The following is a 13,869-nucleotide window of genomic DNA, read 5'->3' as shown; positions in this document are numbered from 1 at the left end:
AGTGCGGGATCTGCAGCAATTTTAATTTAGTCAGTTTTCCGAATATAAACCCAGTATTCCTTCCCCATGATGTAAAATGTAGCTATGAGAAAAGAACATAGTCCCATTGCTTAAAGAGGTATATTCCAAGCAATGCACCCTTCAGCAATGTCACTGTGTGGATATAACAGACACTGCTACAATGTTAGCATTATCTTCAGGGGGCACCTTCAGCAAGCATCATCTTCCATGTGATCTGCTTTTGGCCAGAATGGTCACTGGTCTATGATCACCTTTCTTCAGAACAGGTGGCTGCAGCTCAGGTTGGCTTGGAATTCACTATACCACCCAGTCTGACTTTAAACTCAAAGCAATCCTCCTGCCTTCCACCCCCAGCTTCTGGAAGTCCATGGGGTTACCAGTATGCCTGGCCAGATACATGACTTAGGTGAGATGTGAACCATAACTTCCAGTGCTGTTAGAATTAAAACTGTAAGTATGGTTACTATTGTTATAATCACACTATATTGAGCTCTCCATAACTGGAAATACTTTATAAACCACTCACATAGTATTCTATTTTTCTTTTTTCATTAAGGTCTGATTAATATGCAAGTTGTATGTCAGAGCTGACTAGCAAAGACAATTTAAATATTGGGTTACCTGAACAGCATCAAAATACATCTTCTTGGCTTCTATGTCGGTCTTGTCAGACATTAACCATGCCTTGAGCAAATATTCATAAAAGCTGTCTCCAAGTCCTCCAACTGACACATGATCTGTAAAAGAGAGGGAAATGGATTTCGGAGTGACTCAGCTTTTAATTCAGATAATGCAGCAAAATCATATTAGCAGCTGGAATTCAAAGCCCGTCAGCTGCAGCTCAGTGGAACATGTGAATTCAGACAAATCCCTGCTCCAGTAAGCTCTGCTGAAATGGGTGGATGGGCTGGGGAACTCATGTGATGTACGCCCAGTAGTTACTGGGGTTACCTCTGCAAACGTAACGAGAAATTACATGGCGTTACTTCAAATTCAAAACACCCTGCTTCTCTAGTTAAAACACACAAGCAAACAGATGAAAATGTTCCAGATTCTATCTTTAAATCACTTACAATTTGGTTTGGAGTAATATAAAACTCCAACCAGCGCCTTAGGCATTAAAGAAATAAACATGTGAGAAGCTCCTTAGCTTCCTGTCATTTTTAAGACTATATGACAATTCTCATGTTCTCAGTCTGAGGGGAGAGAAGCTGATGGGGGGCGGGCGTGTCCTAAGACAGAAGCAGCAGGCTGTGCTTCTTTTGATTCTTTGGTCCCTCAGGACACCCTCCACTGCCATTGACGATACCTGCTTTACTGTAAAGACCACCTAGTGTGTCTACGTGTCCTCATCTTCACCCCGAGAAAACGGATCATCTAGGCCAGGAGAGCACAGTGTGAGCCATCCCACCCACACGCTCCACGTCTGGATGTTTGCTTTTCATCACAAAACATCAAGTCTTAAATGGATCTTCATTTTTAAGGCACACCTGCCTCCAAATCCACAAACACCATCGGTTTGAAACATCACGCCCGGAACTGAACTTGAACATTAACAAAATGGCCTTTCGCAGTTTCACAACGCAAGGCTAAATCTAAAATTAAAAGGGTATTTCTGGACTTGGTTGTTCAGGAGTGCATTAGCACATCTCTAAGTATAAAGGACTGTTCTGCTGCCTAGTCAACTAGTCCATTTTAAATCTGCATGGTGCTGAAAATTGAATAAGCCAGCAATGTTTTTTTGCCTTCAACTTCACCTCCTGCTCAGGTTTTCATCCTCCCATTCACACACACTGGAATTGAGGGGGTCAGTGAGTTGGGATGTAGTTCAGCAGGCCACTTCTCTAGCATACGCTAAGGATCTGGGTTCAGTTTCCTAGCAACACAAACCCCAACAAAATAGAGCAAGAGCCATTAAAAAATCATTTGAAAAATTATTTTCTCTGACTCTGCCTTCCCACAGGCAGTGGGTTCTGAACTCTGTACTCTATGTCTCCCATGCATTTTTTTTGAATGTCCCCAATCCCCTCGCCTCTCACCGCTGAGATCCTGGCTCAAGCCACCACTATTCCTGTCTTAGTTAGCTTTATCTGACAGCTCGACACAGTTTACAGCCACCTGAGAAAGGGCTTCCTATATCTATATCTATAAAAGCCTGCTTTCATTATCAGTTGGTGGAGGAGCATTTCGCATGGATTCTACCACCCTGGGCCGGTGGTGCAGGCTGTATAAGAGCGTTAAGGTCAAGCTTGGGAGCGAGCCAGCAGGCTCTGTCCCTCCATGGTTGCTGTTTCAAGTTCCTGCCCGGACTTCTCTCAATGATGGATTGTGACCCAGAAGAGTGAGCCAAACCAAGCCTTCCCCTGGTGAATTACTTTGGGTCAGAGTGTTTCATCCCAGCAACAGGAAGGACCCAAGGACAGTTCCTGCTTGTCTCTGCAGTGGCCAATTATCTCATTTCCTGCTTTTACTCTTATAGGGCGTGTTATTTCTACTTAATTTTAGCAAAATTGAATAGCAAGGTCAGTTCCTCAACTATCAAAGTGCTCAGCGGTTCCATGCAGTCTAACCCACTGTGCTGGACAGGAAGTCAGCATGCCCTTCACTCCAGTCTCTCTGCACACTTCCGCCACCCAGCCTCCTCACAGGCTAGTCTGGTCACCACTGACTCAAAGCCCTTCAACCATGGCTTCCTGGGGATCAGGGAGGACTTTATGACCCCCATCTTACCCACACCATTGGCCACTTGTCCTCTGCCCACTTATCATATAGACCTTTGCATCCTCAAAGTTACCAGCTTCCATGTGTCTCCTCAGGGATTCTGTGGGCCTTGTTTTCTCGGAATGACATGGACATCCTTCATATCCAGGATCACCTAATACTTCCTTGAAGAGACTGTCCCTGAAAGCCTCACAATGTCCCCCTCCTTCACGAGCTTTTGGACAGCACACCTTTGCCACACTTTTCCTTCCAGAATGTGGTCAAAGTAATTTGCCTCCTCACCAAGTCTAGATCTATGAGAGCACTCTTGGCTCTGGGAAGCCCTTAATACTGAGTGTTCCAGTGTCTTGTACATCAGTATCAATAAGGACCACACCTATTCCAACTTGTAGGGTTTGGTTTTAAGTGTTTAAATATGCAGTCTCCTTATTACGGATAGTCCAGCATCATAGGAATTTAATTTTAGGGAAAATATGTTTTTAAAGTTGTAAGTCTGATTTCTTAAAATAGCAGCACCTGACCTTTATGGTTTCCTAAATAAATTACCACAGAAACCTCTGACATTTACAAACTAAATAGACTAAGTAGGACCTCATCAATAATAAACCCTGCTGTTGTAAGCGTGGCTGTAGGAGACAAACACAAGTGATGCATGGCAAAGCAAATCCCTGTCCAGTTACTGTCAAAATAACAAGGGCCAAATGAAGTTATAGGGAATGATGGCCATGATCCAGACATACCCTTCAGAGTCAGGGCACTGGAGAACTAACAGCCAGGAGCAGGTTGGTGTTTCCCTTTTGGGTTTTAATTCCATAACAATGGGAGAATGGGAGAATAAGCTTTGGGTATTATTTTAAATAATAAAATAATTGGTGGAAGATTTTTTTTTTTGAGAAAAAAGGGTAATATAATAATATATTTATTTCAGTATGTTTTGGTGTTAGTTAATTAAAAAAACTATCAAAAAAAAAGGTACAACATGTTTTTGATAACTTAGTATCTCATTCATTGAACTTTCTTAGGTCTGGATGACAGTTTGTTTAGTCAAGAGTACTCTCTAGATTCTTTGTGGATATGGGAGAGAAGGAGGCCAGATTTTTTTCAGAAGGACAGGATCACCAACTCTAGAACAAGAATGTGATACCTTCATGCCTCTGAGTTCTAACAGTAATGAGTAGTTACTCAAGGGGTAAATTTTGGTTTTTGCTAGGAATAGGCCCCATAAAAAGATTCCTAATATCTAAAAAAAAAAAAAAAAAAAAAAAAAAAAAAGACAACAAAAACAGTAATAGAATCAAGATACAAGAGGATCAAAATTATTAATTTTCCTTAATTTTAATAGGTTTCGTAGGAATCTGAATTTATCTATCTAAAGCATTGTTTTAGTATTGCTAGTGACACACAGATATGCATGCACTCAGGCACGGTGCCTTCCATCTGTAGCAGTGGTCACAAAGCCTGTTTCTCACCTGTGCATTGGCTGGGACACACAGGTAAGAAGTGGGGACAATTTTTTCAGAATTACTACTGAAAGAATGAAAGGTCAGACAACACACACAGCTACACAAAGCATTCAAGGAAATGACCCTGAGTAGGTACAAATATTGTGTTTCGGATTAGCAAACAAGCCTATGGCATGCTTACTAACCTTTAAAACTTTGCATCCCTAGGAAGTTGGGTACGCATGAGCATCAGAAAGGGGACTGTGGGTAGAAATAACCCACAGTGGTGTGCTGGAGAGGAAGAAGTAGAGGTGTAATAGATGCTAAAAAATTCCCACCAGAGCCTGGAAAGAGGCTTCTGGAAGAAATGGCATGTGATCTAGAGCTTAGTGGAAGAGTTAGATAAGAGATAAAAGAGAAAATAGTACAAACAAAACAAAAAACCAACCAACAACAGCAACAAAAGCAAACTAACCCCCAAACAAACAAAACCCCAAGACTTAGATATGGCCAAGTAGGCAGTGGTTGAGAAATAAAAATAGAATTCTTCCTTATGGCTAGAACAAACACAGGATGGAGGATGGGAGAGAGCAAACACGAGACTCATCAATCCTGTTTGTTTTTCCATTAGAAAATCGGCTGATAAGCAATCCAAATACAAGAGGTGCTTTGTACCAGGAAACAGAGCCATATATATATGGGTGACCAAGATGTTGAAGCCACAACATTCTGGTGTAACTGTCTCTTTGACTTCTAAATTCCTAACTAAAGGGGGAAAAAAGCTGGAAAGCAAAGAGACTTTTCATAAAAGTCTCTTTTGAAATATGAGAATTTTGAAATATGAGATGAGAACTCTAACACTGGTCACCCTTTTAGAAAAGGGTATATATTGTGTCCCAATATTCACGTGGGCCTCAGACATTGCATGTAGTCTTAGGCCCCTCCCACTCTTAGTTATCAATGAGTATGCCAAAGAAGGTGTTCAGCATTAATCTTGTTGGAAAAGTGAAACAGAATTCAGGAACATTTTTGTTGATTCACTAAAAGTAATAGTTACTAACAACAAAGGACATTCCCCCCCCAAATATTATTTTAAAAATAAAATAAAATAGATTAGTGGGAAGACTGACACTGTTTTACATTTTTCCCCCCAATCTCCTGAATGTTTACTTTCCTGGCTGGATACTCATGGTCTGATCCAACTGTGATCCATTAGCATACATTGCTTTCACTAAAGTACACTGAGACGAATCGGTCTCACACAGTTGTACAGCTGGGAAAAGGAAGTCTATCTTAATCAGCTCTTTAGGGGCTGGAGATGGAACTCAACCTGTAAAGTGCTCATGAGTTCATCATACAAGCATGGGGACCTGTGTCTGATCTCTCTGAGCCCACATTTAAAAAGTTGGGCATGGTGTCACCGGCCTCAGAGAGGTAGTGGCAAGCACATTCCTGGCCAGCTAGCATAGCCCATGGAGTCCTAGGCCAGTGAGAAACCTTATCTCAAAAACCAAGGTGGATGCATGCTTATGAGTATAGTCCTCCATACACATGCAGTTATTCTAATATATTTTTGATATAATAATAAAACAACATGTGTTTTAAAGTTTAAAAATTTTTAAAACCTAGCTACAATGTGTGGTTACCAATTATGCCAATGAACTTTAAAAAATAAATGAGTTTACATGTTTGTGTGAATGCTTGCACATGGGTACATATCTTGTGCATGTCCAGTGTCCTCATTAGCCAGAAGAGAGTGTTAGATCCCTTGGAACTGGAATTATAGGTAGTTTGAGCCATCAGGTGGGTGTTGGGAACTGAGCCTGGGTTCATTGCAACAACAGTAAGTTCTCTTAACCAGGAAGTCATCTCTCCAGCCCCTCAATAAACTTTTATACTGTGCTGCATTGAAATCTATTGACTATCCTGTTCTTTCAGTGATCGTTCTGTTATGCATGATCTCATAATAGCATGAAATGGTTGTTTGTAAAATATTGATTTTATGTAGCTATGCCATTGTTGACATATTTTATTACAGAATAAGAACAAAAACCACCTTTGTTAAAGTCACTGCCAATATTATCAGCAAACTAATGGAGTCAAGCTCATTGTGATATATATAAGTTTTCTAAAATTCTAATTTTTATTTAGAAACTCAAAATTTGCCACCACTGGTACCATTTCTTTTCATCTTTAAGAACCAACTACCCAGTCCTGAATAAGCAGCTGTCCTTAGTTGTACTTTCGAGTAAAGATGGTGACTCATGAAAGAGTAGTCACAACCATCCCAGAGCAAGGAAAAACATCAGTAATAATACAGTTTGGGGAATACAAGGTTTCCCCCACCCAACTGTGTGTCTCGGAAATGCTTCTGTGTGCTTTTGCCCCACAGAACATTACTGTGATGGTTACTACTGATGGTGAACTCAACAAGATCTGGAACCACTTAGGAAACCAACCTCTCAGTAAGTCTGTGAGCGAGTTTTTAGATCAGGTTAGTTGAAGCAGGAGGACCCTGTTGCTAGGGTACCATACTGAATGAAAAGAATAAAGAAAACAGAGCATCCCTCTGCTTCAAATGCTGTCACAAGTTCTTGCGACCGTGATAGACTATACTGGGTGAACTATGAACCCAAATATGCCCGCCCTTCATTAAGCTGCTTTTGCCAGGTTATTCTGTTACAACAAGAAGCCGCCCATGTGATTACATTGCCATACACATATGTGGTGTTATCTACTGGGATCAAGAGTTATTCTTCTGCTTCATCAAGACACGTATAAGTGAAAATGGAATATTTCAGTTGTAGAAATGCTAATGGGCTTTAGTACTTTTTGGTATCTGTCTTGATTATCCTACTGAGCCTACCAGTCTTACCCATCACTTCTCACTCAGGGTAAGTGCAAACACACACATGAAAAAGGCAAAATGTTCCAGTATTCAGACTTTTGACTTTATGAACCTAGGAAAATACAGTATCCAGAACTTCCAGTGACCTGTAGAAGTCACTGAATGGGCAGTTTCATTATGGTCTAAAGTGACTAGATCCAGGCTCTTCCTAGCTATTACCAACAGGAGACATGGGGTTTAGCACCCCCCCACCTCACCTTATTAACTTGTTCTTTAAAAGAAGTACTTCTAAAAGAATAGTGAGGTCTAATTATCTAAGAATGTTATTTAATATAAAGAAAAAGCCAAAATTAGAGTAAAAATTTAAGGCAGTGTTAATTCCTTCAACATAGCTAGCTATCTTACTTGCTTTCAATTGCTACTTAACCTTTCACATGCTTTGCAAATTAGCTTGAGAACATTTCTTTTTTTCAAATTCCAAGCCTTTCTGCCTCTGCTGGAAATTACCTGAAGTGAGGGCTTCTGGCATCAGAAGGTCTCAGTTGATACTTATTTCTGTGCTAAAGGTAAGTCACTCACAAGAAATCTTTACCCGGCGGCTTAAAATTACAAAGAGAAAGATCTCTTTCTCTGTGCTCCTAATTTCCCAACTCAAGTTAGACACTGTTAGAAGTGGAGTGGTTCAGGTACCACTCAGGGCAGAATCATCATTGTCATCAGGCACAGAGGACCCTGCATTCCTTCTAATCACAGGGCCGGCTTGCTATAAGAGGAAGTCCGCACAACAGGGGGCAGCTCTTCCTTTTTCGACTTACATCATGCCATCAGACTTACGGCTATCTGAGAAAACAAGCTGTCTGGTTTCCTGGCAGCGCGCCTTCTAAGGCTGGTTAACTTACTTCCCCTTGTCGATATTCCTTTACAAGAACTGCGCTTGTCCTGTGCCCCTGGCTCGGTGCTGGGCACCAAGAAGAGAGAAGGATTGCTCAGCTTTGGACTTACGTTGACCCCACTGTCCACTGCTGGGGTTCAGATAGTTAGGATAAAGGCCTTCTGGCTTTTCCAGTTTGTTCAGCACTGTTCGAATATTCATCACCTGTAAAAGAAAAGGAATGTGAAAACGTAAGAAAAAGTTCACATGACATTCATTCTGTCTTGCTTATTGCTTTTTTTTTTTTTTTTTTTTGGTCAAGGTAAAAAAAAGTTGAGAAAAATGTTTCAGAATTAGAAGAGGTAGGTGTGATCATCTTTTTGTTATGACAAAAATGATAAATGCATATATAGTCTTTCATATCTAGAAACCTAGATCCCGTATTGAGACCATAATCTATATATTAATGCTCTATCAATGTATAAAACAATTAACTACTCATTTGGAGTTGTGCATTTCACTAGGATGATATGGAAAATAAGTAGTAAGTCAAGAGAAGACAAACGCTATGGAAAAGAGAGAGAAGAAATTATGCATATCCCTGCATTGAGCCCCACCCCTCAGTGCAGGGGTGTGGGGAGTGGGACTTTGAGGGTCCTCCTATCCTTTCCTCCTGCCCCTTGGGCGGAGGCACTTAGAAGCCAAGAGACCTAGGAAGGAAATCTTCCCGATCCAAATTCTAATTGTAGACCAGTGGCCACAGTATGAGGAATTAGGATCTGCTGTGAGCCACTCCTCTAGGGAGATTTTGGCTGTAGAAGTGTGACCTCACTCAGTCAGCGCTCACAGGACATGGGCTGATGGGAAGGAGCACTACTCTGGTGGTCAGGTGGCCTGGGAAGGCTGATGTGTTTGAGGAGAATTTCAACAAAGTGAAAGACAACTTTTCCAAGGAATTTTGCTTGAAAGAGAAAGGCTAAAAGCTAAGTGGTGAGGTAATGTAGTATGGGCGGGTTTGTTTCTTGCAAACAAACCTATAACACTTCACCTTTCCCATATGCGATTCACGCAGTGTATCCAGTATTAGAGGTTTTAGATGGAGAAAAAATTTCAGACAGATAATTTACTGTACAGCATTCCCCCACATGGGGAAGGCAGGCCCTCTTACCACGCATTACACAGTATCATGGAGAGACTAGGTTGACAGGCTGATCAAGTGACAGAAGGCACGTTACAGAGTTTCCCACATTACAAAAACCTTTCCACTTGTTTTGCACAAGTGTTTTCAAGACTCACCTTTTCAGCGAAGATGGGGTTTCCAGATAAGTGGCTCAAGTGCATGAACTCCAAATGCAAAGTTCCAAATTCTGCCAGAATACTGCTGCCTCCGGAGGCCCAGGGCCAGTTCCGTCCAATACCACTAAGGAAGAGAAGACACAGGTTAGGTAAATTCCATTGTCCAAGCTTCCAAGTGGCAGAAGTGGGAACAATCACATTTCTTGAATGTCACCATGAGTCGACTCTAGATATCATAATATCACATGTTGTATTTTTTGGACACCGGTGTTAAGCTTTAACTCGTGTTGACTTAAGTCAGAAAGGCGCTCACTGTGTGTTCCAGGTATGTATTTTCGAGGTCCAGGTGCTGTGCAGCAGGGAATACTCTTCCATGTGATCACGCCCAAACCCTGCTCACGCCCTGCTGCTGCATACAGCTCTAAAGCTGTCCAGCTCAGAGTCCATGGAGTCTTAGACACTCACATCACACTCAAAAGTCTATGTGGATAGGAGAAAAATTTCACAGATTCTTTCCTGAAGTACTTCTTTTTTCCAAAGCCTCCCTCCAGTTCCTAGACTTCCTTCCATGTATCTTCACACTGTATTTTATCTATTTTCTAAGGTCTTACTTAGTCTATGCTTACAAATATAAAATTGTTATATAGAGCTGCAGATGTATTACTGGATGCTTTATCTCAGAAAACACTTTTTAAAAAGCGATTGAAGAAAACGTGTGTTGTGTATGGTTTCTGTGTGCCTGGTGCATGTATATCCCCAAGTGCAGATGCAGAGGACGCAGGGTGTTGGGGGGGGGGGAAGAGATGACATCAGGTGCCTTTGAGACATCAGGTGCCTTTGAGAAAGGATCTTCCACTGAACCTGGAGTGAGGCTAGAGGTCAGAGTTCCAATGCTCAGAGATCCTGTAGTCTCTGCTTCCCCACAGCATAGGGGTTATCAGACTATGGAGCTTTTTGTGTGGAGGGTTGGGATTTGAACTCAGGTCATCATGCTTGTTCAGCAAGTGTTCTTACCCACTGACACATCATCCCAGCCCCAAACATGAAGTGGATCTTGAGATATGCCCAGACTCCCAGGATATAGTTTGTTTCTGGATAAACACTTAAAACCTCAAAACATGCATGGTAATTCAAATAAAGAATAAAGTCCTATGTACTCCTGCCTGACAATTCACATTCATATTCCTGGAAAGGCACATCTTGGGTTTGGTTTAGACTTAACATGTATTGCACATTATTTGGTATGTAATAGTGACTATGAATGGCGTGAGGTTACAAGCATGCTGTGACAACAAATCACCTTCCTCAAAGACTCTCCGGAGCAGAAGTAGGAAGCAAATATTTGAGCAGAAAGAAATTCCAGCATGGTATGTAAATGCCAGGGTAAACCCAAGAAGAATTCCCAGGGTATCTTGCCTAGGGATCTACATTGCAGCATCACAGACATCACAGGATACTTCCTCAGGGAGGAGAGCCTGGAGTTGAGTCTTAAAGAATAGGACTTGGGGGGAGGGCAGTGAGAAGGTGCAGCTGGCCATGTCCCCACAGCAGAAGGAACCAGAGGCAGCATCTGAGCCTGGGACCAGAATACGGCTGGAAATCTGATTCTCTTCTTTTTCACATAGACTCTTTTAAAGTGCTCTTCTTGGTGCCCCCTAAACTTCCAAGCCATCCCCTTTTACATGGGGAAATCTTTTCAGCCCTTCGCCGTCTCCAGTGCCAGGCTGCTGACGAATGCGGAAACTTAATAACCAGGAACCTGGGCGTGCCCCAAATGGCTGGGGTACAGGCACCTAACACCATGCCTAGTTATAAGGTCCTTTTTGCTCCTCATTCTGAGTCTAGTGACGAATCTATGCATTCACAAAGGTAAAATTCCTACATGGACCATAGTCATTTGTCACTAAAATACAGGGGCTGTGACAGGGGAAATGAGTCCAGGGAGAGGCCTGCTCTCTTGATTTAGAGGGTGGGGTATCCTGGGTACCCCGCTAGCATAAGCCAAGCATTCTAGATCTGCAGTTCAAAATTAGCCTTATTTGTAGTGTGAGGGATTTAAAATGCCTTTAATGTTATTACATTACGGGGGTATTTTAAAGGCTGATGTGATTTTTTTTTTCCTTAAAAATCTGGCTTGTTTTACAATCATGAATAATACTCTAGAAAAATATGGTAAAGACAAAGTAATAGCTTGTGTTAAAAAATTAGTAGCTCCACAAGACAATCCTGAAGGGGAAGGCCATTTAAATATTTCATACCTTGTTAAAATGTCTACAATTTAAGTCAAAATGATGACTTAAATAGAAATGTATACAAAAAGGCAATTAGCACGATTGGGGTGGCGGCCAACGGTTTTGTCCAAAGAGTCTTAGAACAGAGTTTCAATCCGCTATGTCGTTCTAGTCTCACACTCTGCTCCCTCCAGTGTCTGGTTCTCCCACCACAAACAAGAAGAATATTTAATATGTATGGTTCAATGTTTACTTAGCTTCAATTTTCAATATTCTACTGAGGCCATTATTATTTGAAAATAAAACTTAATCATGCAAAAATAGTTGACTTCAGCAAGTGAAAATAAGAAACTCTCCTTAAAAAAAAAAGAATGGACTCACTTGGTCCTTTGGAAAATGTGGAATGCTAATTTTTTAAAAAATAGACTTTATATAGTTCATTAGCAGTGGCAATACACCCTGAGTCTGTTGTACTCAAAACATTAAAGGGTGATTTTTTTCTTGAGCTCATAGCTCTGATATACAGAGGGTTTCATGGGTACCAGGGTCAGAGAAAGGAGCCACATCACTAATAGTCCCATGCCAATAATGTCTTAATCCCATGGGAGACGTGCTTACTCTTCCTAGAGCATGTAACGGTGAAAGGAGCTGGAGGTTTATTCTGGATTGATGGTCCATCCTTTCAAAATAATCTTAAATGGAGGTAACCCTTATAGTCACTACCCAGCTATAATTCGGATTAATCATACATATAATTGGCAATGTAGAATGATCAAATACAACAAAAGCAGAATTTACAGAGCCGAAATGATTCTCTAAAACCACCAGATTAATATACAAACAAAGCATTAAACAGTTATACAGTGCCCATTAGCTATGACTTTCAATTTGCCCTTCCTTGCAGCTTCCTATTCTATGCAAAATGGAAAACGATGCAGTTTTCATTAAAAAATAAGGAACAAAACTATAATTTCCATGAGTATTCATGCCTGAATGATTTCTGATTAGCTGATCAGTGGATAAACCTTCTTTAACAGTCTATAGTACAGTTTACTCCTTGGGGTTATGGAATCATCAGTCTTTAGAAGAAAAGCTCCGCACATCTATATATTACAGCACAGCCCTACTCATGCATGCAAATGGAATGGCCCACAGGGATATTGAGTTCAAAAGAGGAAATTAATCTGGTATTACTCCTTTTGCACTTTTAGCCCAAATTAGGAAAGAATAATTAGAAATTTCACCAATGATCGTTTTATTTAGTTCTACTCCCAAAGCCAATCGATTTAGAGATGTGGCAATTTTGGCTGCATGTACTGATGTCTCCTCTTTCCTGCAGAGGTCTGAGGAATGCTGAGAGCTCAGTAAGAGCTGCATCCCAAGGGCCTGCCATGGCGACACGGGTCAAGACTGCCCCCAAGCCCCTCATAGAAAACCCAACAAAGAGGACCATTCCCTAGGGGAAGGGTGGCTTCAGGGCAGCCATCCCTCAGAACCACAGCAGCTACTACCTCTAGAAGTACCAGCATGAGCGTGCTTAAATCTCACAAGAGCTCCCATGTAAGACTTCTCATAGTGTTCAACGTAATATCTGAAATTTGTTATTTTCTGCTCAATGTCTCGTTATCTAAAACTGGGGCTGTTAAGTTCCAAAAACAGAAGAGCCGAGAAACACTTCTCTCTGATCCCAAGACATCATTAGCCTAGCCTTTATTATTATTATTTTTTTTTCTGCTCATCCCCTGGGGAGGATCTCATGGCTGGCTACCTGTCAAGTGACAGCCGATTGGGTGAGTTCAGCTTTCTCTGGAATCTTAGGTTTATCAGTACAGCCTAGTATTGGGTTCGTGAAACACTACTGTAAGGGCTGGCAGAACTCATGAGAAGACATTTTGGGGCAGGTAGGATGTATGAGTGTGCTCACATATTTCTCTGTTTTAAGCACCTCTCCATTGTAACCCTTTCATTTTCTATGGCAAATGATACACAAATTTGTTTTTGTTGAGTGTTTTCTTGCTGAGTAGATATGTTCTTATCTATTACATCTATCTATCTATCTATCTACCTATCTATCTAATCTACCTACCTACCTACCTATCTACCTACCTACCTATCTACCTACCTACCTATCTACCTACCTACCTACCTATCTACCTACCTACCTATCTATCTATCCACCTACCTATCTATCTATCCACCTACCTATCTATCCACCTACCTATCTATCTATCCACCTACCTACCTATCTATCTACCTACCTACCTATCTATCTATCTATAGATGAGAGCTCATTCTGTAGGATTGGCTGGCCTAGAACTCAATAAGTAGACCAGGCTGGCCTTGAACTCAGGTCTACCCCGCTTGTGCCTTTCGAGTCCTGAAATTAAAGGCTCATGCCGGTACTTTTTGGTTTATATGACATTAGCAATGAACTCTGAA

The 13,869-nt window shown here is 41.3% G+C and overlaps 1 protein-coding gene across 1 annotated transcript in view; it reads right to left on the bottom strand.

Annotated features, from left to right (window-relative positions):
• Man1a1 (mannosidase alpha class 1A member 1) overlaps positions 1-13,869 on the bottom strand; it is a 163,693-nt gene that overhangs the window by 16,402 nt on the left and 133,422 nt on the right. Inside the window, exons 7-9 of the mRNA XM_051175509.1 lie at positions 9,200-9,323; positions 8,035-8,128; positions 643-758 (exon numbers count right to left, since the gene is read on the bottom strand). Coding sequence (XP_051031466.1) covers positions 643-758; positions 8,035-8,128; positions 9,200-9,323 — 334 coding nt within the window. The remainder of the gene's footprint in view (positions 1-642; positions 759-8,034; positions 8,129-9,199; positions 9,324-13,869) is intronic.

This window comes from Phodopus roborovskii, unplaced genomic scaffold, assembly GCF_943737965.1.
Source record: "Phodopus roborovskii unplaced genomic scaffold, PHOROB, whole genome shotgun sequence".
In the NCBI taxonomy this organism is placed as follows: domain Eukaryota; kingdom Metazoa; phylum Chordata; class Mammalia; order Rodentia; family Cricetidae; genus Phodopus; species Phodopus roborovskii.
This window is presented reverse-complemented; position numbering and strand designations above follow the sequence as displayed.